The sequence below is a fragment of the Sapajus apella genome, unplaced genomic scaffold (genome assembly GCF_009761245.1).
Source record: "Sapajus apella isolate SASKATOON/1434 unplaced genomic scaffold, GSC_monkey_1.0 scaffold19, whole genome shotgun sequence".
NCBI classification, from domain to species: domain Eukaryota; kingdom Metazoa; phylum Chordata; class Mammalia; order Primates; family Cebidae; genus Sapajus; species Sapajus apella.
In genome coordinates, this window is record NW_022436959.1 from 12,565,078 (window position 1) to 12,590,451 (window position 25,374).

The 25,374-nt window shown below is 35.5% G+C and overlaps 1 protein-coding gene across 5 annotated transcripts in view; it reads right to left on the reverse strand.

Annotated features, from left to right (window-relative positions):
* The window catches only part of MPP6 (membrane palmitoylated protein 6), a 126,291-nt gene that overhangs the window by 71,655 nt on the left and 29,262 nt on the right, over positions 1-25,374 (reverse strand). For 4 of the 5 annotated variants that reach the window (XM_032286976.1, XM_032286977.1, XM_032286975.1 and 1 more), the window contains exon 2: positions 2,997-3,115. In XM_032286976.1, coding sequence (XP_032142867.1) covers positions 2,997-3,113 — 117 coding nt within the window. In that variant the 5' untranslated portion in view covers positions 3,114-3,115. Of the gene's footprint in view, positions 1-2,996; positions 3,119-25,374 lie in introns of all 5 variants that reach the window. The other variant, XM_032286973.1, reaches the window with a different exon arrangement.

Genomic DNA, 25,374 nt, shown 5'->3' on the forward strand with positions numbered 1-25,374 from the left:
GAGAGAGAGAGAGAGAGAGAGAGAGAGAGAGAGAGAGAGAGAGAGAGAGAGAGAGATGGGAGAATGAGTGGTAGGCGGAGCAGTGAGAACACACAACATTTATTAAGTTTACCATTTTATATGGGCATGGTTTATGGCACCCCAAATAACTATGAGTAACATCAACGACCACTGATCACAGATCAACATAAGAGATATAATGAAAAAGTTTGAAATATTGCAAGAAGTACAAAAATATCACACACAGAAAAAATGAGCACATGCTGTTGGAAAAATGGTGCTAACAGACGATGGCAGGGATGTCATAACTTTTCAATTTATTAAAAAGGCAGTATCTGCAAAGGGCAATAAAGTGAAATGCAAAAGTACAGGGTCTGCCTACATTTCTTCTTCCCTCTCTCCTTTCTTTCTGGAATACAAACTACATATATATTACATATTTCACTATGTTTCACCTACTCTGCTATCTTTTTTTGTTCTTTCTTTTCTATTAGTTTTTGTTTGAATATTTTCTATTAATCTATCTTTAAATTCACTTATTCCTTCTTCTCTTGTGTCTAGTCTTCTATAAGTGAACTAATTTCAGATACTGTATTTTTATCCTAAAATGCCCATTTGATTATCTTTTATTCTGATTTTCTAATATTTTACATGTCATTTTTCTCCCTTTTCTATTAAAAATACATTAATAAGTTATTTTCAAATTCTTGTGTATAAATGCTAATAAAAGAACCATTTATTGGACTGCCTCTGTTCTCTCTCTCATGATTAGCAGCCAGATATTCCTGCCTCTCTGCGTATCTAGCAATGTGAGTCTCCTTTTTCCCTCTACTTGTTATATTAAGAGTGCTGACCTGCTGTGACTTACTATTTCTTTCTTGGAAGCAGAATTCCTCCCCTATTCCTGGGATTTTTTTTAACCTATATTGTAGGAATATTGAACTACCATTGTTTTTCCTTATTAAAAATCTGCTTCATTGTTGCATATTATTGGGTAATTATTTGCTTTATTTCACTTTTATCATCAAAAGAGTACAGTAGCACCTTACCTGCTCAAAAGTCATCCAACCATTGCAATTGTTAACCATAAGAAACAAGATGATCCTCTGAAAGGCCAACATCAATGGCACAAAACCAATAAATTTTTACTCACACCAGTTCTTAAGAATAAGTATACACACACATACACATATCCCATCAACCTGTGTTGTAGTAGGTAGAACATGGATTTTGATGACAGAAGACATGGCCTAAACCTTATCTGCCATTTACTAGCAGAGAGACATTAGGTACAACACTTAACTTACTTTGAGTCTTAGTTTTCAAAAGTTGTTGAAAGATAAAATAGTATATTTTAAATTCACAGATGTTGTGAAGACAAAACAGTGTATTTTAAAGACCTTTGTAAACTGTAAGCATGTTGTAAATGCCTTATTACATAGTTTTTAAATCTACAGATCAAAAGCTACAAATCAAATAAACATGGAGCTAACAGTGTAACAGACACATGGACAGTAACTGACAATCTACAGAATAACATCGAGAGAAGAGTAAAAAACTATTTTAAAAGTACAATAAGAACTCAGGTAAGCTATTTAATCTAAACTGAAACAGTTCCTACTAATTTCAACAGACCCTGGAGCTATTATTTTATTTTAACACAATAGGAATTAATGTTTATGACAAGTTTAAATCTGAAACAATATCCTGCATATTACTATTAAAATATAAAAATATCTAATGAACACTGGAAAAAGTATAATAAAAAAATGACTAAAATAAAAATTCCACTTGAATTATCTGCAAGCAGATTTGTTTCTACTTAAGGGCCTGTATACCATATAATTTTGGCATGAGTAAATATGTTAAAAAAAAAATGAAGAATCTGCATCATTGGCCAGGTGTGGTGGCTCACACCTGTAATCCCAGCACTTTGGGAGGCCAAGGTGTGTGGATCATCTGCGGTCAGAAGTTCAAGACCAGCGGGGCCAATATGGTGAAACCCCTCCTATACTGACAATACAAAAATTAGCCAGGAGTGATGGCACACACCTCTAGTCTCAGCTACTCTGGTGGCTGAGGTAGGAGAATCACCTGAAGCCAGGAGGCAGAGGTTACAGTGAGCCAGGATCATGCCACTGCACTCCAGCCTAGGCAAAAAAACAAGACTCCGTTAAAAAAAGAAAAAAAAAAAAAAAAATCTGCATCATTAACTCACTCACTAGTAGAAAACTTTGTAAAAGGTATTTTTCAGAAGTCTTTGAAGAAAACAAGTAATAGACTGTGGCTAATAAACAGAAGAGAGTGAAATCAACATTCTCATAGAGCAAAAAGTAAAAGGAACAAGGTGGCCTATATGAAGAAATGGTCAAAAAAGGCACGTGGCATAGATTCTTGAAAGCAAGAATCATTTGGGGAACTCTAAAGAATAGTATAGCAGGGTTGTAAAGTAGGTAATACATTAAGTTTTAGTACATAATAATTTAACAAAAATGGTTGTAAAGTATATTTATCAATGAATTAAAGAGATAGCTCCAGAGTTGACTAGGCAAACACACGTAAAATATCAGGCTTATACCACAAATACAAAATTTCAAAAAAGTGCTAAAGGAAGTCAAGAATTTAAGTGAAAAATAGCTACACAGTCTAATGTAAAAGAAGAAAATCAGTACCTTGCCATTGTTGAAAATGGAAATAGGATCAGGATCTTTTTCACAGGCCTTGTTAAAACACATCTGTGCAGGTATGATTTCTCTAAAGCTTAAAGGCATTATGCCAAAACTAAGAGTCACTTAATCCTGTATCTGAAGTCAGAATAGAAAAGGCAAAAATACTCTAATTTTTGCATATGTTAAGATTTCATTATGTGCTAAGTGCTTTTATTTGGTAACTAAACCTAATATGTCAACCAAATTCTAAAATAGTAATATCTGAAAATATCTCTGTAAAAACTATGTCCAAAATAATTCAGTAATCTTATGAACAAATCTATATACCTTAGCAAGTGATTTTACAATAGGATTCTCCATAATTCCCTTGAGGAAAATTAGGTCTATTTCTTCTGCTCCAGTAGATGAAGGCAGCTCCGTAAGGTTTTCCAAGACTTGCTGCATTGCTGCTGAGATAAAAGCAACATAAAAACAAAACAAAACAAAAATTTCAAACCATTATGGAGTAAGATTATTTTAATAATGCAAATAGACATTTAGAATATTCTTTTAAAAAATAACATTTTCAAAAATGAAATTGTTAAACAGTATGAGTTTCAAATTGACTTTCCAGTAATTAGTAGCAGAATAGATTTTTAGATGCAATTTGGACTTTATCAGACTACTTTATACATACTTACAACATTTCACTTGCTTTTTATTTTTTGAATTTAAAAACATTACTCAAGGAAAAATACAAAATTCAAATAGACTTACAAGTAAAAAGTCTAATTTAGGAATAATAAACTTCCTACAAGCCCAGAACCAGCTTTTGCTGCCGAATTCTATGAAACAATTTAAAAAGAATTAAGATAAATACTTCACAAACTCTTCCAATTAAAAAAAAACGAAAAAAGAGGAAGAAACACCTTCCAACTCACTCTATGGGACCAATTACCCTGATACTAAACCCAACATCACACACACACACACACACAGAAATATTACAGCCAATGTCTCCTAGAAATACGGATGCAAAATCTTAAAATATTGGCAAACTGAATCCAGTGACATATAAAAAGAATTGTACATAATGGGCAAGTTCACTTTATCCCAGGAATGCAAGAGTAGTTCAATGTATTTAAAAATAAATCAATATAATATTCTCAATAGAACAAAGAACAAAACCTAATATTTCAGACAAAGAAAATCATTAGACAAAACCTAAAACCCTTTCATAATAAAAATATTCACTCAGCTAAAAACAGGAGGAAAATACTTCACTCTGATAAATGGCTTCTATGAAAAACCCACAGCTAACATCATACTTAATGGAGCTTTTACTCTTAAATATGGAATAAAACAAGGCTGTATACTTTTGGCATTTTTATTAAACTTTGTATTGGAGGTTCTAGACAGGGCAGTTAAGCAAAAAAAGAAAGGAAAGAAGACAAGTAAAAGGCATCCAGATTTGAAAGCAATAAGTAAAACAATTTCTATTTGCAGATCATTTGATTTTATATATGGAAAATCCCAATATACAAAAATTTACTATAATTAATAAGTGAGTTCACCAAGATTTCAAGATAGAAAATCAATATAAAACAACCAATACGTTGTTACATATAGTGTATTTCTATACTCTAGTGACAAACAATCCAAAAATGAAATTAAGAAAACCGTTTCTTTAATAGTAGCATCAAAAAAAAAAAAATGCTGAGAAATAGATGTAACAGTAGTAGTACAAAATCTGTACAATAAAACTATAAAACATCACTGAAAGAATGAAGAAGGCCTAAATAAATGACATCCCACGTTCATGGATCAGAGAACTTATTATTAAAATGGCAAAAGTTCCCAAATTAATCTACAGGTTTAACACAATCCCTATAAAAATCTCTACTGCCTTTCCTTTTTTGTAGAAATTGACAAGCTCATTCCATTCATGTGGAAACTCAAAAGAAAAAAAAAAAAAAAAATCCAGAATACCCAAGAGCCTTCAAAAAGAACAACAAAGTTGCAGATCTCACACTCTCAACTTCAAAACTTACTAAAAAGCTACAGTAATCAAGACTATGTGGAACTAGCATATAGACAGACATATAACTAAACAAGAGCATAGTAACAAATCCATGAATGTATGGTCAGTTGATTCCGAATGTGCCAAGATAATTAAAGAAAAAATAGTTTTTTCAACAATTGGTGCTGGGATAACATGTACATGTAAGAGAGTGAAGCTAGACCCTTCCCCTCATTCAATATTATAATCTTATCAGTTTATCTCTATTTGATGTTTCGGAAAATAAATCAACAATAAATACAGAAGTTGTTTTTAATATTAACTTTTATTTTTATTAAAACAAAATACAGACACTGTTAAAAATCAGATTGTACTGCTAAATGGCTTATAAAATACAGTTTTCTGTTCCATGCTGTTTACCCTTCTCCAAACTTATCCTATTCCCAGAACTAATTATTAGGAACTTAATGGTTTCTTCTAATCAGATGTGCTGGTAGTTTCTCTTCTTTCTTGATAATATGCTAATGTTGCTACTTTGTGATTGTCCCCTTTTGTACATTACCTACTTTCTGCTAGAATACTAGAGGTTTCAGCTTTTACCTTCCTGGTCTTCCCACTCTCCGTTTTTTAAAAGTAAAATAGTGTTTTTCATATTAAACTCTCAAAACTTTTTTCCAAATGTTTCAACAAGCTTTTCACATTTTTATCAGCATTTTTCCAAATGTTCAAATCTTTTTCTAATACTCTATCAGACCTATTTCTTGTCTTCTATCCCTGATCTCCCTCACAAAGCATTCTTCTCTTATATGTTAACTTGGACAGGTTCATCTGCCAGGGTTTCTTGAATGACAATTTTTGAAGATAAAGAGGCAAACAAGAGCACAATGTGCACTTGACAAAGGAGAAGGAAAACAAGTATTGGACTAAGAAGAAGAAAGATGACACAGGAAATAAAGAATATAAACTATACCTACTTCATAGTTTTGCTTAAGGTCAACAGATTACTTTTAAGTGGGCAGGAAAAAATAGAATCAATTTTTAAAAGTAGTTTTGTCCTGTGGCTATAAATGTGGTTAGCAGTACATCTCATTACTTACTATTCTTTTATTTGACATTGTACATTTGTCTTTATTTTTCATTTTTATTATGGAAAACTTCAAACATATATGAAGGAAACAGAGTAATATAATAAACCACATAACTATCAGCTCTGACAATTAGCAACTCATGGTCAATCTTGTTTCATACCCCTATATACTTTCTACCTTATATAACTTTGAAGCAAATTCTAGAAATCCTATTTCAATGTATATGTCTCAAAGATCAGCACTCTTTTTGTTCTCTCTTAGATGGAGTCTCGCTCTGTGGCCCAGGCTGGAGTGCAGTGGTGGAATCTCACCTAACTCCAAACTCCCCCTCTCGGGTTCAAGCAATTCTTTGCCTCAGCCTCCCAAGTAGCTGGGACTACAGGTGCCCGCCACCACACCCAGCTAATTTTTGTATTTTTGGTAGAGACGGGGTTTCACCATATTGGCCAGGCTGGTCTCGAATTCCTGACCTTGAGATCCACCTGCCTCAGCTTCCCAAAGTGGTGGGATTGCAGGTGTGAGCCACTGCAGCCAGCAGATCAGCACTCTTTTTAAACAGCATAACCAAAATACTGTTAGCAACAGTATTGTAGGAAAAAAGAATCAATAAAAGGTTCCTCTTCAAAGCTTTCCTTTTAGTTCATTATGAATAAATAATAGTTTCTTCAAAGGTTAATTTACTTTAAAGCTTTTGCTAATAATCTTAAAGTAACTGTTAGTCATAATAAAGAAATAAGTGCATCCCATGTTCTTAGTTCTTACACTTTAACCTAGATATTCACCCAGACATGCCTGGACAAGCCCAGGCAAATCTTAGGTCATAGCTTATTCCCCTTCCTTGCTTGGAAATGTTATCACTTCTCTAAGCATTCCTCAAGTTACTTCCTCTTTTCCTTTGTTCTCCTCTGCCTTTTCTTCTTTAGAAAATTTCCAAGTTTTTAGCCAATCGGGTCAAGCATAGAATTTGAGTTCCCATTCCGGCTAATGGAAACTGGACACAGTAGTAGGGTGCTTGCATCAGATTATGAAAGTTATAAATGTCCCTGTCTCCTTTGTTTAGGGGTGCTCTCGTGGCAAGACTACCAGCAAGTTGCACCATTCCTGCAGGGAGTAAACTAGCCTTGCTGAGTTATCCATTGTCTCGGTGTGAATTATTTCCAATGTTATAAACCCGTATCCAACAATTATCAAATTAGCAATACCTAAAAAATGAACAGTAATTCATTAATGTTATCAAATGTCTCGTCAGTGTTCATAACTCAAGTTGTACTGAAGATTTTTTTTAATGTACCTTCTATATTGATTCTTGAGGTGCTTGTTTTTTTTTAATCGGTGTTTTAGTCAGTAGAGAAGAGATAGAAATTGTGAAATAGATCTTTGGTTATTTTAAAGATCTTCATAAGTTGTTACTGATTCTTAATCATATGGAATTTAATCTAGAAATCGATAAACTTGACAACATCCCTTGTCTTGGAAAAGAAATCTCAAATATTACAATGCTATCAATCATTCTCAAATTAGTTTGTATATTTGGTGGATTCATAGTCAAAATATAATAGATAGTTATTTTTAACTATATAATCCTAAAAGCATGTGAAATGATAAAGAAAAAACATGTGAGAAAATTATAACAAGTAATGGGAGATGGGCCTACTCCCAATTTAGTAAAAGTGATTCTACAGAGTCCCTCACCAAAATTATGAACAATGGAATCTGAGCTGCTTGCTACCTTCTTACAGAAATCTCTCCTGCGTTTCTCTGCTTAAAATGGAAACAGCTGTTCTGTGTCACCAAAGTCTTTCTTCCCCAAGCTTCAAATAAAGTACTTCCATGATTTTTAAAAAAGTAACAAAATGATTTAGTCCTATAAAATATTAAAACATAAATCTATAATAATTAGATATCAAAAAACACAAGACAACTCTAGTATGTGTAAAAACATAATATATAACATAAGAGTCTCTCAGTAATGACAGCCTTACAAAGCTAAGATAGGAGCCAGAGAAAAAGAGAAGTTTTTCCCATTTACTTAGAGATCGCAGGAAGAAAGGAAAGAGTCCAAACTCAAAAGGTAAGTTATCTACGAGTTCCACTCCTTCTCCACAATCACTAGAGGAGATAAAGACTTTAATCAGACACTAGATTCAACAACACACAAATGGGATTTTTACATGAGCTAGAGAAAAATTAATAGATTTAATCTCACCCTTCAGTTACCAATAAGATAAAACATGAATCACCAATTGCTTATGAAAACTAGCAGCATGAATTAGACTAACCAAATTCAACAAACAAAAGCATGAACCTCCAGAGAAACAGAATTACTAGGAAATAAAGAGAGAGGAAAAAAAAAAGATAAATTGTAATACACACAAAGATCAAGCTGAAGAAAGAATACTCCCATTAAAAAAGGGCAGAGAGAGGGAAAGTATGAGTAAACTGTTATGGATCATGAAAGACAAAAATTTACAAGGTAATTAAATGCAGAAATGAATTAATAAAAGGAAAAGCAAAAGTCAACCAATCAAAAGACATGGATTTGATCACTAAGTCAATAAATAGCTGCCTCTTTTAAATGACCAATTAAAATACACAAATACTTAGCTGGTCTAATTAAGAAAAAAATAAGACACAAAGAGTGATGTCAGTAAGATGGCTGACTCTAAGTGTCTGGTGCACATTCCTCCGCTTCAAAAAAGGATCAAGGCAATAAGGAAACAGCTAAGATTTGACTGGAGTGTTGAAGGAGAGTGCTGAAGTACAGCAGGGAAGTGGGGAGGTACCTGTGATGACTGGAAGCCTACAAGGCCAGCATGGAGGCATCCTGCCTCTGCCATCCCATCCTCCCAACCTGGAATGGCCCAGAGTGAGGGGCAACTTCCTCTTGTAGGGGCAGGGTAAGAGGCTTGGTAGTGTGGGCAGGGTCAGGGGCTTGGTAGTGGGGGAAGGTAATCAGAGGAGCCTCAGCAGCCTCCATTCCCACTGCAAACACCTGCAGTCCTTACTATGGGAGAATCCAGTGGTCAAAAGCCCTGAACCCAGTTTGGGGAGCTGCTGTGAATTCACACACCTGTATTCCCCAGATTGGGAGCCAAGAATTGCACTCCTCACTCACAACTTCCTCCCTGTGAGCCAAGCTGCTGCAGCATGTCACCCACCATCTTGAGAACAGAACCACTTCTGAAGTACACCCTGCACTTTTCCAGCCTAGGGTCTCTGTTTTTACTCCACTAAACCCACACAGGCATCTGAATGCCATAGCCCCAGCTACATACAGCATGAGTCCAGGATCTGCTGTGACTCTGGTCCTGCAGAGCAAGGAAACCAATCTTTGCTGCTAGCACTTCTGGCCAAACAGTCTGGTGGACACAACCAGGGCAAACCCACCCTTGAAACAGCCAAACCACTGTATGCCCTCCTCTGAGCAGCAGAGGTTCCTGAGCAACTGAGCAGCTGACATGTACCCATGGTAGCCAAGTGGTTGCACGCCCATGTCCTGAGCCTGAAAAACAGCCTGGCAGAATAGCCTCTGGAGAAGAAGTCCTTGGACTGGCTGCACATTGGCACCTAGGGCCTAATATACTCCAGGAGGCCTGAACTCACAGACATGCCCACAGACTGGCTGAGCAGTTGTGCGCCCAGTCCCAGGACCTAAAAAACAGACTAGTGGGTTCTCCTCTGGTAAACATGTCCCCAGACTGGTCAAGTGGCTGCACACCAACCCTCAGAACTTGAGAAATAGCCCAATGGCCTCAACCCAGGCATCATATCTCCAAGCCTGCTGAGCAGGCATGTGCCCATGCCACCAGCCAGAGTAACAGCCTCATGGCCATAATCCCAGCGAGCCAGACACCGATTTAGTTGCCTCATTACAGCATTCACTCATGCACCCCCAACCTGAGAAACAGCCCAGTGAGCCCACCCCTGGCAAAGTTGCACCATTGCTGCCACAAACTCTTGCAGCCTAGGCCACTGAAATACAAACATCACTAAAATTGATTACTACTAAAGAATCTGCAATGAGACTACACTGCTGGGTCTACCTAGAAACAAAGTAAATGTACCCAACCCAACCAATACTTCAAGTTTTTCCTGTGAAACAACTCCATGAAACTGGAAAAGGCAACTTTTCCACCATAGGTGTAGAAATAAATGTAGAGCTACAGCAAACATGAAAATACAAAGAAACGTGACATTTCCAAAGGAATACAGTAATTCTCCAATAACAGATCCTAATTATTAATATATAAAATATCAGGAAAATAATTCAAAATAATAATCTTAAGGAAGCTCAGTGTGATACAAAATACAGATACACAATTCAACAAAATTAGGTAAAATGATTCATTATTTGAATGAGAAATTCAGTGAAGAGATATTAGAAAACAAACAGAAATCTTAGAGCTGAAGAATTCAATGAATGAAATTAAAATACAATGAAGAGCTTCAACAAAAGACTAGACCAAGCAGACAAAAGAATTTCTGAACTTAGGACAGGTCTTTTGAAATAACTAGGCAGAAAGAAAGAAAAAAGAAGGAAAAAAAAAATAAGCAAGAAGAAAGCCTACAGGATTTAAAGAACACCATTAAATGAACAAATACATTATGAGAGTTCCAGAAGAAGAATAAAAGGAAACGTCATAGAAAAAAATTTAAAGAACTAGTTGTAAAATAACTTCCAAGTTTTGGGAGACAATGGACATTCAGATCCAGGAAGCACAAAAGTCCTCAAATCAATAAAAATCTAAACAGTCCACTTTGGGGACATTATTTTCAAATTGTCAAAAGTCAAAGACAAAGAATTCTAAAAACAGCAAAAGAAAAGCATCAAGTCATAGACAAGGAAATCAAAATAGTACTACAGAGAACCACTCATCCACAAAAATAAACAGTAAGAGAATGTAAGAAACAAGGAATATTTTTTAAAAAGAAAAGAAAACAACAAAATGACAGGAGTAAGTCCTTACTTATCAGTAATACCCTTGGCTGTAAATGGATCAAATTCCCCAATTAAAAAATATAAAATGGCTGAATGGATTAAAAAAAAAAAAAAGAGTCAACTACATGTTGCCTACTCACTTCAACTGTGAAGACACACATAGGGAAAGTAGAGATGCAAAAAGATATTCCATGCAAATGAAAACCAAAAGCTGCACTTATTCATTTCAGAAAAAGCAGACTTTAAAAGCTGTAAAAAGAGAGAAAGAAGGACATTGTAGTAAAAGGGTCAATTAAGCAACAGGCTATATAACAATTATAAATGCACATAACCCTGGAATACCAGATAAATAGAGCAAATATTATTACATCTAAAAGGAGAGATAGACCCCAATCAATAATAGGTGGAAACTTCAACATCTCACTCTCAGCATTGGACAGATCACCTAGACAGAAAATCAACAATTTCCTATCAGATTTTAACTCCACCACAGGTCAAACAGACCTAACAGACATTTACAGAACATTTCACCTAATAGTTGCGGAATACACATTCTTTTCATCAGCACATGAAACATTTTCTAGGACTGATCCTATGTTAGGGCACAAAAGTCACATTTTTGTTTTTTGTTGTTTTTTTTTTTTTTTTTTGAGACGGAGTTTTCACTCTTGTTACCCAGGCTGGAGTGCAATGGCGCAATCTCGGCTCACCGCAACCTCCGCGTCCTGGGTTCAGGCAATTCTCCTGCCTCAGCCTCCTGAGTAGCTGGGATTACAGGCATGCGCCACCATGCCCAGCTGATTTTTTTTTTTTGTATTTTTAGTAGAGACGGGGTTTCACCATGTTGACCAGGATGGTCTCAATCTCTTGACCTCGTGATCCACCCGCCTCGGCCTCCCAAAGTGCTGGGATTACAGGCGTGAGCCACCGCGCCCGGCCAAAAGTCACATTTTTTAAAAAAAATCAAAATAGCATCAAGTATCTTATCTGACCACAATGAAATAAAACTAGAAACCAGTAACAAGGGAAACACACAAAACTATACAAAAACATGGAATTTCAACGACATGATCCTGAATAACCAATGAGTGAATAAAGAAATTTAAAAGGAAATTTAAAATTTCCTTAAAGCAAATAAAAATAGAAACACAACATAACAAAATCTGTGAGATACAGCAAAAGCAGCAGGAGACTAGTTCACAGCACTACATGTCTGCATCAAAAAATAAGAAAGGTGTCAAACATAATGATGTATCTGAAGGAACTAGAAAAACAAGAACAAACCAAACTCAATGGTAATAAAAGGAAGAAAATAATTAGGATCAAAGCAGAAGTTAAAGACTAAAGGCTGGGCACGCTGGCTCATGCTTGTAATCCCAGCACTTTCGGAGGCCGAGACGGGCAGATCACGAGGTCAAGAGATCAAGACCAACCTGGCCAACATAGTTAAATCTCGTCTCTACTAAAAATACAAAAAAAATGAGCTGGCTGTGGTGGCGCATGCCTGCAGTCCCAGCTACTCGGGAGGCTGAGGCAGGAGAATTGCTTGAACTCGGGAGGTGGAGGTTGCAGTGAGCCGTGATTGCGCCACTGCACTCCAGCCTGGTGCCTGGCAACAAAGCGAGACTCTATTTTAAAAAAAAAAAAAAGTCAAAGACTAAAGTAATACAAAGTCAACACAACAAAAAGTTGGTTTTTTGAAAAGATAAAATCAACAAGCTATTAACTAGACTAAGAAAAAGAAGTCAGCAAATCCAAATAAAATCAGAAACAAAAATGTCACAACTGATATTACAGAAATACAAAAGATCACCGAAGACTATTATGAACAACTATATGCCAATACATTTGAAAATCTAGAGAAAATAGATAATAAATTCCTGGACATATAAACCTACCAAGATTGAATCAAGAAAAAATAGAAAACCTGAACAGACCAACAACGTGAAATATGATTGAATCAATAATAAAAAAAGTCTCCAAACAAAGTCCAGAAATGGATGGCTTCACCACTAAATTATCTTCTCAAACTATTCCAAAAATTGAAGGGGAGAGAATTCTTCTAAACTCATTCTACAAGGCCAGCATAACCCTAATACTGAAACCAGGAAAGGACATCACAAAAAAAGAAAGCTACAGACCAATATCCCTACTGAACATAAATTCAAAAATCCTCAACAATATTATCAAACCTTATCCAACTACATATCAAAAAGACCATACAACATGATCAAGTGGGATTTATAGATGCAATGATGGTTCAATATACACAAATCAATAAATGTGACACATGAACAGAATGAAAAATAAAAACCAAATAATCTCAATAGATGCAGAAAAAGCATTTCATAAAATTCAACATTCCTTCCTGATAAAAACTCAATAAATTAGGTATAGAAGAAAAGTATCTTTACAAAATAATGGCCACATATGGCAAACCCACAGCTAATATTACATTGAAAGCTGAAATGCTTTCAGCTTTTCCTTTAAGAATTGGAACAAGAAAAGAGTATCCACTCTCATCAGTCTTATTCAACATAGTACTGGAAATTCCAGTAACAGAAAAGAGAAAAAAATAAAGGGCATCCAAATTGGAAAGGGGGAAGTCGAATTGTTACCGTTTACATATGACATGATCTTAGAATTGATAAATTCAGTAAAGTTTCAGAATACAAAATCGACACACAAAAATCAGTAGTGTTTCCATACACAAACAACACACATTAAAAATCAAGAAAGCCATCACATTTACAATAACTGAAAAAAAAGCCCTAAGAATAAATTTAACCAAGGATGTGGAGAAAAGGGAACTCTTATACGTTACTGGTAGAAATATAAACTCGTACAGCCACAACGGAGAATAGCAGGGAGATTTCTCAAAAATCTACAAATAGAACTACCACATGATCCAGCAACGCCACTACTCGGCATTTATTCAACGTACAAGAAATCAGTATATTAATGAGATATCTGTACCACCCCCATGTTTACTGCAGCACTATTCATAATAGTCAACATACAGAATCAAAGGGTCCAATAACAGATAAATGGATAAAGCAAATGTGATATACATATATATGTGTATATATAATGGAATACTACTATTCAGCCATAAAAAGGAATAAAAACCTATCATCTGTAGCGACCTAGTTGGAACTGGAGGACATTAAGTGAAATAAATCAGGAACAGAAAGTTAAACATCACATATTCTCACCCATACATGGAAGCTAAAAAAGTCGATCTTACAGAAGCAGAAAGTAGAACAGAAGTTACTAAAGGGAGGGAAGAATAGGGGGAAAGATGGGTTAGAAAGAGATGTGTTGAAGGACAAAAAATTACAGCTAGATGGGAGGAATAAGTTCTAGTGATTTGTAGCACCATAAGGTGACTACAGTTGACAATACTATACATTTTCAAATAGATGAAGAGAGGATGTTCAAATGTTCCCAACACAAATAAATGAAAAATGTTTGAGACAGTGGATATGCTAATTATCCTGATCACTAAACATTGTATGTACTGAAACATCACTAAGTACCCCGTAAATACGTACAACTATCATGTGTCAATTGATTAAAAAAAAAAAGGCAAGACACAAATAACATTAGAAATGAGATGAGAAAATAACTATAGGTATAGAGATTTTAAAATCTCTTTTAAGAATAAAATGAACAACTTTATTTTAAAAATCTAGTCAAGCAGATGATTTTCTAAGAAAATGTCAAATATCAAATAAAGAAGTAAAATATGGAAATAGATCAAACAGAAGAAACTGGAAGGTTTCCAAGGGTCCTCTCTTAAAAAGGCATGAGGTCTGGATAGATTTAAGAATAAATTCTATTAAACCTTGAAGATAGAGGTAATTCACATTTTTAAAACAAAAAGATTGAAACCTTTCCAATTTCTACAAAGACTTCAAAACTCAGTTCAAAAATTATAATGTAATTTAATATATATTATCATAGAATAAGGAAATAACCCAAACTCATCTCAGTGCCTAAGACATCTGAAATAAAATTCAAATCCCAATTCTGGTGGGAAAATCTTACCTTAGTAAAAAGAGAAGGAAATCAGAGTCATTTCATACCACGTTCTATGGGAAGCATCACATTTAACGGAGAATGTCGGAAGCTTTCCTATTAAAGGGGCTAGACAAGAATGCCCACTACGATGACTACTTTTCAAACTTGTAGTTTCAGTTTTAACTAATGTAGTAAGACATAGCATTTTACGAAATGTAGATGATGTAAGTGCAGTCTCAAGGAACTGCAGAAAGATCTGAAGAAATCAGTGAAAAAAATTAGTAAAGTTATTTATGAGAGTTTGGCTGAGTATGCATAAGAGCAATACAGAAAAATCAACAGTTTTCCTAAATAACAGTAATAACCAAATAAGGCTAAAATTAAAATGTTCATACAGATATGAAAATTATTAAAATTACGCTGAGATTTAAAATAAATTGAATACACAGAGAGGCCATGTTCTAAGATTCAATACTGTAAAAATGACAATTCTCTACAAATTGTTCTTTAAAAAAATGAATAAATCCTAATAGAAATTCCAAAAGTATTTTGGGTAAATTTATCCTAAAATTTACCTGAAAAAGAAAGTATGTAAAACTAGCCAATATGGTTTTTTAAGAAAGCATAAACATAAAGGAGGTACCTGCTACCAACTGTAAAAACACTGTTTACTGATATAGTGCAGTATTGTCATAGGAACAGACAGATCTTCAGAGTAGTTGAATGAAACAATATACAATAAAGGTGACATTTCAAATCAGTGGGGTAGGGTTCAGTAAAATATGTTAGATTGACTACCTGAGTTTATATTCTTTCTCTTCACAATCTCTATTAAAAAAGCAGCAAAGTATTAATAAAGGAAAAAACCACATGAACGAAGCGAACAGATAAGAGAAACACTGGACAAAAATATTCACAAGTATTTCCAAGCTTAAAAGTGGTAGGAGTAGAAACAAACGCAGCAAAGGAAGCAGTAAATTCTACCTCGTAAATATTTCTAGAATCTATCAGTTTCTTTCCATCACCACCTAATGAGTTCTTGTGATCATCGTATCTTATCCAGACTACCCCAACGGCCTGGTATCTATATATAACCCACGAGGAATTAATTAAAATGTGATTTTATGGCCATAAGCATTTTAACATATTGCTAGTTTCAATGTGCGCCACCTCTCATAGCTTTTTTTTTTTTTTTTTTTTGAGACGGAGTTTCGCTCTTGTTCCGCAGGCTGGAGTGCAATGGCACGATCTTGGCTCACCGCAACCTCCGCCTCCTGGGTCCAGGCAATTCTCCTGCCTCAGCCTCCTGAGTAGCTGGGATTACAGGCATGCGCCACCATGCCCAGCTAATTTTTGTATTTTTAGTAGAGACGGGGTTTCACCATGTTGACCAGGATGGTCTCGATCTCTTGACCTCGTGATCCACCCGCCTCGGCCTCCCAAAGTGCTGGGATTACAGGCGCGACAAACCAGCATTTCCCCAGCCCTGATGCAAAGCCCTCCCTGTACTTACCACCACCTATGCACAACCACCTTTGCATACCTAATTCACATTCACCCTTTAAGAGCAAAATATCAGTGTTCCTAACTGCCCTAATTAGGATAAATTCTCCTACTACATACTTTCATAGTACTCTATACTTCGTAATTCTGATAAACCTACATATTTTGTTATTTGTTTAATGCATAATTTCCTTTCTAAATTCTAAGCGATGAATGCAGAAACCATCTTTGCATCCCCAACAACTAGGCCACATCTGGTACATAATTAGTTCTTCATAGCATAGATTTACAGTCACAAAAATGTTACATTTTTCTGTAACCAAAATCGAGAATAGCTTTAAATTTATATATTACGATTTATAAGTAAAACTGTAATGCTTAGAAGCAAAAGGTGATATCGTTTATAGAGTAGTACTGTTTTTTCTTATTTTATTTTATTTTTATTTTTGTCTTACAGAGTAGTAATCGTAAAGCTATTAACTTCCCATGAATAGTACAAAGCATAAGGATAGAAGCAGTGTCTTTAATCTACTAAAATGGCAAGCTTTTACAGTAATACTTTCTGCCTACAAATGCATTTCTAGCTCTCCACAATACAGTTCATTATGTAAAGCAAATGTAATAAAAGTGGTATTTATTCACCTATATTCTGTCCCAGAAGTTTTCTGTAACAATTGTTTTACAAAAGCATTTCTACCCAGGTTTAGAACTGTAAGTAAATGAGGTATTCTTAATACACTAGGCCATGCCTATTTTAATACTTAAAAATCCTTTTGTAACCACATTAGGTGATAGTTTACACCCATTTATATCAACAAGCTGAATTTCCATTGACAATATGACAGCTAAATTAAGCATTCATAAAGATGTTAAAAATTAGTTCAGCTCTTATATTTTACAGATAAAATAATTATTTCACCAGATCCATGTTGCCTAACTTACAGTATCCATCAAATAAAAAACAAAATCTCATTTTTCTATGTATTTGGAAAGATGTAAGCATAATCTTAAAGGAAGCACTTATAAGTCATCTGCCCTATTTCTAATGTTTTTGCAATACAGCACCAACATTCTTTTGTAAATTACATTTGCAAGAGATGATACAGAAAAAAGAACTAATTGAAATTTCATTTTCTTAAGATTAAACTTTGAAACAACTATTTCCATATACTGATTTGACCATGACCACTGAGTTCATTTAAAACATTATTAGTTAAATCAAGAAAAACAATTTTCTATAAAATGACAATATGCTGTCCATACCTTCCCTAAGTAAAATCTTGAAATTGTAATTTAGTAATATTATACTGAATCAAAGAAAAACAGTAGAACTTTGTGCCCAGCTAATTCAATCAGTATTTACTCAGAGCTGGATGCTAGGCATGTGGTTAGATGTTGAAGAAAATGTATGGACAAACTATCTGTTCTCCAAAAACTCAATTTATTAGAGTAGACCAAAATGTATAAACACATGTATGAAACTGGTGATAACACCATGAGGTAATCACAGATAAAAGATGATACAGCACAGTGGTTAAGAACCCGCTTTCTACCACTTAACCAGTCCTGAATACCTGAGTAAATGACTTAGCCCCTAAAGTAGGTTTCTTTCACCTGTTAAGTGGGAGAATGACAATGGTATCTAACTCACAGGGTTGTTATTGTTAAATAATACATGGACAACTCTTAGAATACCTCCTACTACATTACTAATATTGTGGAAATACAGGAAAGCAGTTAATTCTTTATTTGATGGGTGTGGCAGGGTGTTAAGAACATGAGAAACCAGGGGAGACACCAGTGGAAGTACCCTAGTGAAAAAAACTAAACTGAATTTATGATCAGTATTTAAAGCCTTAAAACAAATGTAGAGCTGAATTTCCTAAAGCATTCCTAGAGAAAATCCAAGCTTGGAGTAAACCACAACAAAGTGCAAGCACAGTGGAGAGGCAGTCATTCCGGGCAATTAAGGAATCCCACATAGAAGAGCTCACATTTTGACCTGACTAAATACCACAAACTTCTTTTCAAAGACAGTGGGTGTTTGTTCTGTTTGGGGAGGGCTCTGAATGAGGAGGTGGGAGGCTGAAAAAAAAAGAGAGCAGAGGCTGAGGTAAATCTGGTTCTTTGTAGGGGACACTAGAGGAGGAGGGATGGAGGAAGAGAGAGCTTAAGAGTGAATGCACAAAAGCAGGGGTTTTTAAACAAGAAACTACTGGCATTTAGGGTGAAAAAAATTCCCTTTTTCAGCAAATGCCTGTTGTTTTCCACAGATGTTATAATAAACAAAAGTTCCCCTTACTACGTTTCCCAATAACTATAGGGGTGGTGCCACTTTCTTCCCTTCTGTTCTTCCACTTAAAGCCTTGCCCTAATATATCCTATATCCAGAGTATTCTCCTTAACTTAGTTATTTTAAGAGCTCCCACCTGCTCTCTGCCTATAAATCTGAAGCAGCAGTCTGCTTGAGAAGGAACCCACCGCTTACTCGGTGCCTGTCCATGGCCTCCCATTCCAGGTAGAAGGCTGGTGGGGGGAGGGGAGGAGCAGCCTACACAAATACAGAGGAAATCCTGGTCACATATATATTCTGAATCATCAGACTAGTCCTTCATTTATAAATATAAACCAGCAATTATATCACCAGGCATCTGAAGAAAACATCAGTGATAGCGGGCAAAGCTAAACAAACTAAACTGGGGTAAAAACAGATGGTGCTGAAAATAGAAGAGAACTTTAAAATTTTATTTTTGTTAGCATTCTCAGAGATGCATGAGAGGCTACTGCGTTCATAAAAGAAGTCACTAAATGGGAGCAAATGGAGCAACCAAAAAATAAGAAAGTTCCTGGCACTTAAAAACAAGTAAGGCTGGCCCTACTGGCTCACACCTGTAATGCCAGCACTTCAGGAGGCTGAGGTTGGAGGACAGCTCAAGGCCAGAAATTTGAGACCAGCCTAGGCCACACAGCCAGACCTGGTCTCTACAAAAAAATATATAAATAAATTAGCTGGGCATGGTGACACACGCCTGTAGTCCCAGCTACTTGGGAGGCTGAGACAGTAGAATGATTTGAGCCGAGGACTTCAAGGTTATAGTGAGCTGTAATTGCACTTCTGGGTAACAGAGCAACACAGTGTTTAAAAGAAAAAAAAAATTAAAATTAAAATGTAAAAGCAGACTAAATCACAGAATGATAAGGTTGAAATTGCTAAACCAGAAAATCAAGTCAAGTTAATCTTCCAAATGCAAAACAAAGATGATGAAAACGAGAGTAAAGTTAGAACACAGAAGTAAATCCAATACTACCTTTTAAGAGTTTCGTAAAAACAGAAAAAGTGTGAGAGTAAATAGTTGGAGAATAAAAGAAAATGTATCTGAGTTTCAATGACATAGAAAACTTTAGAATGAAGGGGTCTACTAAGGGGTCCATTTTTATTTACATGAATGCAATTGTTTTATTTAATACGATCTTAGTGATCTTTCCATATCGAAGCTCATTCTTTTAGAGACACCTAGTACTTCTTTGTACAAATGCATAAAATTTATCTAGTCTGTCCTCTACTGAAAGACATACAGGATGCTTCCATTTTTGCAGTTGTAATTAGTGTTGAAATCAGCATCCAAAAACAAATACACACACACACACACACACACACACACACACACACACACACACACGAGATCTATATATCTATATCTATATATCTGAACACATATTAGCAAGTAAACACTAAGAGCTAAAAGCAGAATTGCTAGACCAAAGGACACATAATTTTTCAATTGTCAGATATTGTCATGCTGTCTTTTAAACAGGTTGTAGCAATGACATTTTCATTAAAAGGGCTTCATTTCATTTTATGTTATTATAATAATAATGAATTGCCTCATAAAACACTCCAGTATAAATGCTGAGGACATGTGTGGCAAAAGGAGTGATTAAAATAGAGTAAAAACTAAATTCTGAATTCTAATCTCATTTTCCTCAAATGTATTTTTTAAAAATCTAACCACACATTTATCTCCTTATATGAAAAATATAAAAGACATTGATACAATTCATAAGTTTATATGGGTTGAACATCTCTAATTCAAAAATCTGAAATGCTCCAAATACCAAAATGTCTTGAGCAGCAACATGATGCCACAAGTAGAAAATTCCACACCTGACCTCACGTGACAGGTCATAGTCAAAACTCTGTTTAATGCACAAAATTAACGATACTATATAAAAATACTTTCATGCTATATATATATAAGGTACATGAAACATAAATAAATTTTATGTTTAGACTTGGGTCCTCTCCCCAGACAACTTATTTACAAATATTCCAAAATTCAGAAAAATCCAAAATCTGAAACGCTTCTGGTCCCAAGCATTTCAGATTAGGGATACTCAACCTGAATATTAAAACTAAATAGGCTAAGAGCAGTGTCTCTTTCTGATAACCCCAGAACTTTGGGAAGCTGAGAAAGGAGGATTGCTTAAGCCCAAATTCAAGACCAGTCTGGGCAACATGGCAAGACTCTGTTTCAAAAAAAAAAACACTGAATTAAATGGCTACTAAAAACATAAATGCTATTCCATTATCTATATTCTGCAACTCAATCTCTTCAACCATCTCTTTGTGACTATACTGTTCAAAAAATTAGCTTTTACAAAACTAATCTCAACAGCAAATACTAGAATATGAAAAGCCAGAGCTCAAAATATAAAGATAGAACTTAAATTCACTTTGACATAGCATCTCAAGGCCCTTGTCTACCACCTATAAAAGATCCACCCGCCTCGGCCTCCCAAAGTGCTGGGATTACAGGCTTGAGCCACCGCGCCCGGCCTCATTCTGTTCTTAAAAGAACTGTGGAAGATAAATTATTTCCATTTATTGCCACAGTGTCTTGAAGTCTGTTTTCTTTTTAAAATCTATGAAGGTTATGATTAGGGTAAAGTATTTCTGGCAGAAAATATTTGATTCATAAGATGACAATTTAAAGAATTAAGAGTGTTAATAAGCTTCATTAATTGTAATTCTTAACTGTGGGGATTAAAGAAATCTTGTAACTTAAAGTGTATCTGTTAAAGTTATTAAAAGATATTATTTAATGTGACACAGACTGAAATGGCTTACTAGGAAAGAAATCCATGATAAAAAAAAAAAAGTACAAACTAATATACAAGGCATGGGATTTTTAAAGATGAAATGTTCTATATAAGATTATCATCTTTGGGTTGACAAATCCATAACTTGGAAATGATGCCAAGCAAGTTTTGCCTAATAAAATCTTTCATATAAGGGTGCTTTATTTTATTTGGTAAAATGGTTTTCTTTAATCCTTGTGAATTTGTTTAGAAACCTCTAGGAAACTTCATGTTTACTTTCCAAATATATAGCTGATAGCTTGGGCAATCCATATGTTAAATTATTTTATTACACAGATATACATAGATTAATTTTGTAAAAAAATTTCAGATATTACCTTAATTAAGAGACAAGAGCTTTTTTAACTTAGCCAGCTTTCAATCTCTGCTCTTTCCCTAGGGGTAATGCCTTTTATACTTTTTGTTTTATGTTTTTATAAACCTATTCCTATGTATTTACATATTTGTACCTGTAGAAAATATGAAGTATTGTTTTGTATGTTTCATTTCTGTATTTATATAAATGTATATAAGATATGTTATTTTATAAGTAATATCTTACTATATTAGTAATATATGAAACTTTTTTTATTTTCCCACAGAAAAACGTGTTTTAGAGAACTTTTCATGTTAGTACATATGAAACCATGTTATTCTTTTAGCTGTTGTACATTCATAGGATGAGTGTAGTTTACTTAGCTTCTGTTGAGGAACATCGCAGTTGTTTCTATTTTTCCCATGTCTTCAAGAAATGCTGCAGTGAATATCCTAATAAATTGCACTATTAGAAACGATACTGCCCATATTGCAATGATTTCTTTCACTTGATAATAAAGTTGTGACCATGAAAGTTTAGTAAAATTACAACTTTAAAAATCTTTTATTAAAAACACATTACTCAAGTTCTGATAATGTTAGCATGAAGAAATTGGCAGTTCCCCTCTGCAAAAAGCCAATATAAAACTGGACATCATCATCAAAAACAGCCTTTTAAGGGTGCTGAAAATTGCCCAAAGGCCATTAAAAAATTGAGGTGCATTTAAGCTTGCAAAACTGCTAGAGCTTGAGGTAAGAACAGTGTGACTCTGTGGCCTTCTTGCTGGGGGCTATCCCCGGGTACCTCCCCAGGGCTCAGTTGGTGATAACCAAAGCTTTATCAGTGCTACGGCCTAGGCATTTGTGTCCCTCCCAAATTCATATGCTTTAATCCTAGGTTTTAACCCTCATTCCCAGTGGGATGGTATTTGGAGGTGGAGTCTTTGGGGAGGTGATTAGGGTTAGACTAAGTCATGAGGGTGGAGACCCAAGGTAGCAGGAATGCCCTTATAAGAAGCAAAAGGGACCAGTGCTCAATCTCTCTGCCATGTTAGGGTATAGTGTGCTTACTTGATCTCGCTGAAACCCTTTTTAAGTTTTATTTTCTACCAAAATTTGGTAAAAAATAAAATTTTTTATTTTATCCCTTTGGGATGGATTACGTCAAAATTTTTTTCTGTCTCTCTCCTTCCTTTCTGTCTGAAACTCTCATTACATGTATGTTGGAATGTTTGACATTGTCCCACAGATCTCCAAAGCTTTGTTCACTATTCTTACAAATATCTTTCCTTTCTCTTCTTGGAATGAATACTTTATATTGATCTTCACATTTTCTCTGCCATCTTAAATCTGCTGAGCCTATCCAGTGAAATTTTCATTTCAAATACTGTGCTTTTCAAATCTAAAAACCTCTACTTGGTTCTTTTTGACTTTGCTTCTTTACTGAGGTTCCCTACTTATTGTGTCCTGTTAACATCTTGTTCACACATTTTTTTTTTTCTTTTTGAAATAAACAGGGCCTTTGCTTCCCAGGGTAGACTGTGTGGCTATTCAAAGCCTTGAACTACTGGGCTCAAGTGATCCTCCTGCTGCCTCAGCCTCCTGTGTAGCTGGGACTACAACAAATGCCACTATGCCTAGACTATATTTTCCTTTAATTCTTTCAATATATTTTAAATGACCAATTTGAAGTCTTTATTAAATCTAACACTGTACCCAGTCAGTCTGTTTCATTGACTATTTTTCCTGATGATGGCTCACATTTTCCTGGTGTTTCTTTTCTTTGCATGTCTAGCAGTTTGGGGTTGAATATGGAACCCTTAACAGTAACTCTAGATTTATTTTGTTTTCAGAGTTATTGAGTTTTTAAATAATTGGTCTGGACTTAAACTGTAGAGTTGGTTTCCCTCCAACATATGCTGTCAGGACATCTGTTTTTTTGTTTTTTTGTTTTGTTTTTTTTAAATGGAGTTTTGCTCTTTCACCCAGGCTGGAGTGCAGTGGCATGATCTTGGCACACTGCAACCTCCACCTTCTGGTTTCAAGCAATTATCCTGTCGGAGCCTCCAGAGTAGCTGGGATTGCAGGTGCTCACCACCACGCCTGGCTAATTTTTGTACTTTTACTAGAGATAGATTTTTACCATGTTAGCCAGGCTGGTCTCCAACTCCTAACCTTGTGATCTGCCTGCCTCAGCCTCCCAAAGTGCTGGGATTACAGGTGTGAGCCATGGCACCTGGCCCCTGTTTAATGTTTTAATTCTTATTTACGTATTTTAGTCTGATTCTCTTGGGGTTGCACCTACGTCTGTAGAGCTTAATGATGGACCAATATTGTGCTCCAACAGCAATTTGAGCCAATGTTGTGGTCAAATCAGCAAAGGCTGTGTTCAAAAACCTCAAGCTTGTAAGCCTTCACTCTCAGTGAGTAGATCTGTGATAGACTGGGAAATGCATTCAAAGTTGCGGCCAGTTCTCAAGTGCCCCTCAGCTTTCACTTTTCTTCCAGGCTTTCTCGGGTCTCCCTATGTGGAGAGCTCATCTCAGCCCTTTCATGGCTCTCTTATTTCTAGGATTTCCCTATTAAATTTCTCGTGGGCCACAATGTCAAATTAGCAGCAGGTATTCTCCATTTGTTTCCAACCAAACCCAGCACTTTTCACTAGCAAAGTCACAGGTTTGGTTTGTGTGTCCTCTCTCTCTCTGTCCTAGACTGAATCAAGTCACTCCCCAACTCTTGGGGAGCAAAGCTGCTGGTTTTCTCAGCTAGTCCTAAGCTCACTGTCTTAGTTAATTCAGGCTGCTATGACAAAAATATCATAGCCTGGGTAGCTTAAATGACAGAAATTTATTTCTCACAGTTCTGAAGGCTGGCAAGTACAGGATCAAGGTGCTGGCTCACTTCCTCGTTTGCAGAGGAATAATTTCTTACTTTATTAGTCTGCTCTCATGCTGCTATGGAGAAATACCCAAGACTGGGTAATTTATAAAGAAAAGAGGTTTAATTAACTCACAGTTCCACATGGCTCCCCAGTCTCAGGAAACTTACAGTCATGGCAGAAGGCATGTCTTCATAGTGTGGCAGGAGAGAGAATGAGTGCCAGCAGGGAAAATACCAGATGCTTACATAACCATCAAATCTTGTGAGAACTCATTCACTATTCAATCACCTCCTACCAGGTCCCTCCCATGACAAGTAGGGATTATGGGATTCAAGAAGAGATTTGGGTAGGGACACAAAGCTAAACCATATCACCCATCTTCCTCCACCACACAAGACTGAAAACTAGGGGCTTATTTTCTGGGAAGAGTAAGATAAGATTTACCTCTCAACCAAGGATAATGAAATAATATGGAAGACAGGATTATTAAATGCTGATACAAAGCCCTCCACCTGATTCTCCCTCTTGACTATCTGAAACCTTCAGCTTGGTCTTTACCTTCGAGGTAGATGAGAAGTCTTCTTCATATTCTACAGAATATGACCAGTCAACAGGAAAGACATAGACATGAAGATCAGGTATTACCCCCAAATAACCCAGCTACAAACTGGCTACAGTGACATTCAACATGAAATCAGAGCATCAAGTTTTTAGCCACCCACTCTTAATAAGCTAACAATCTTGAGATAACTGAATAGCTGAGAAAAGCCTAGCACATAAAAGAGATTAAAATAAATAGGTTAAAACTACTCAGGTTG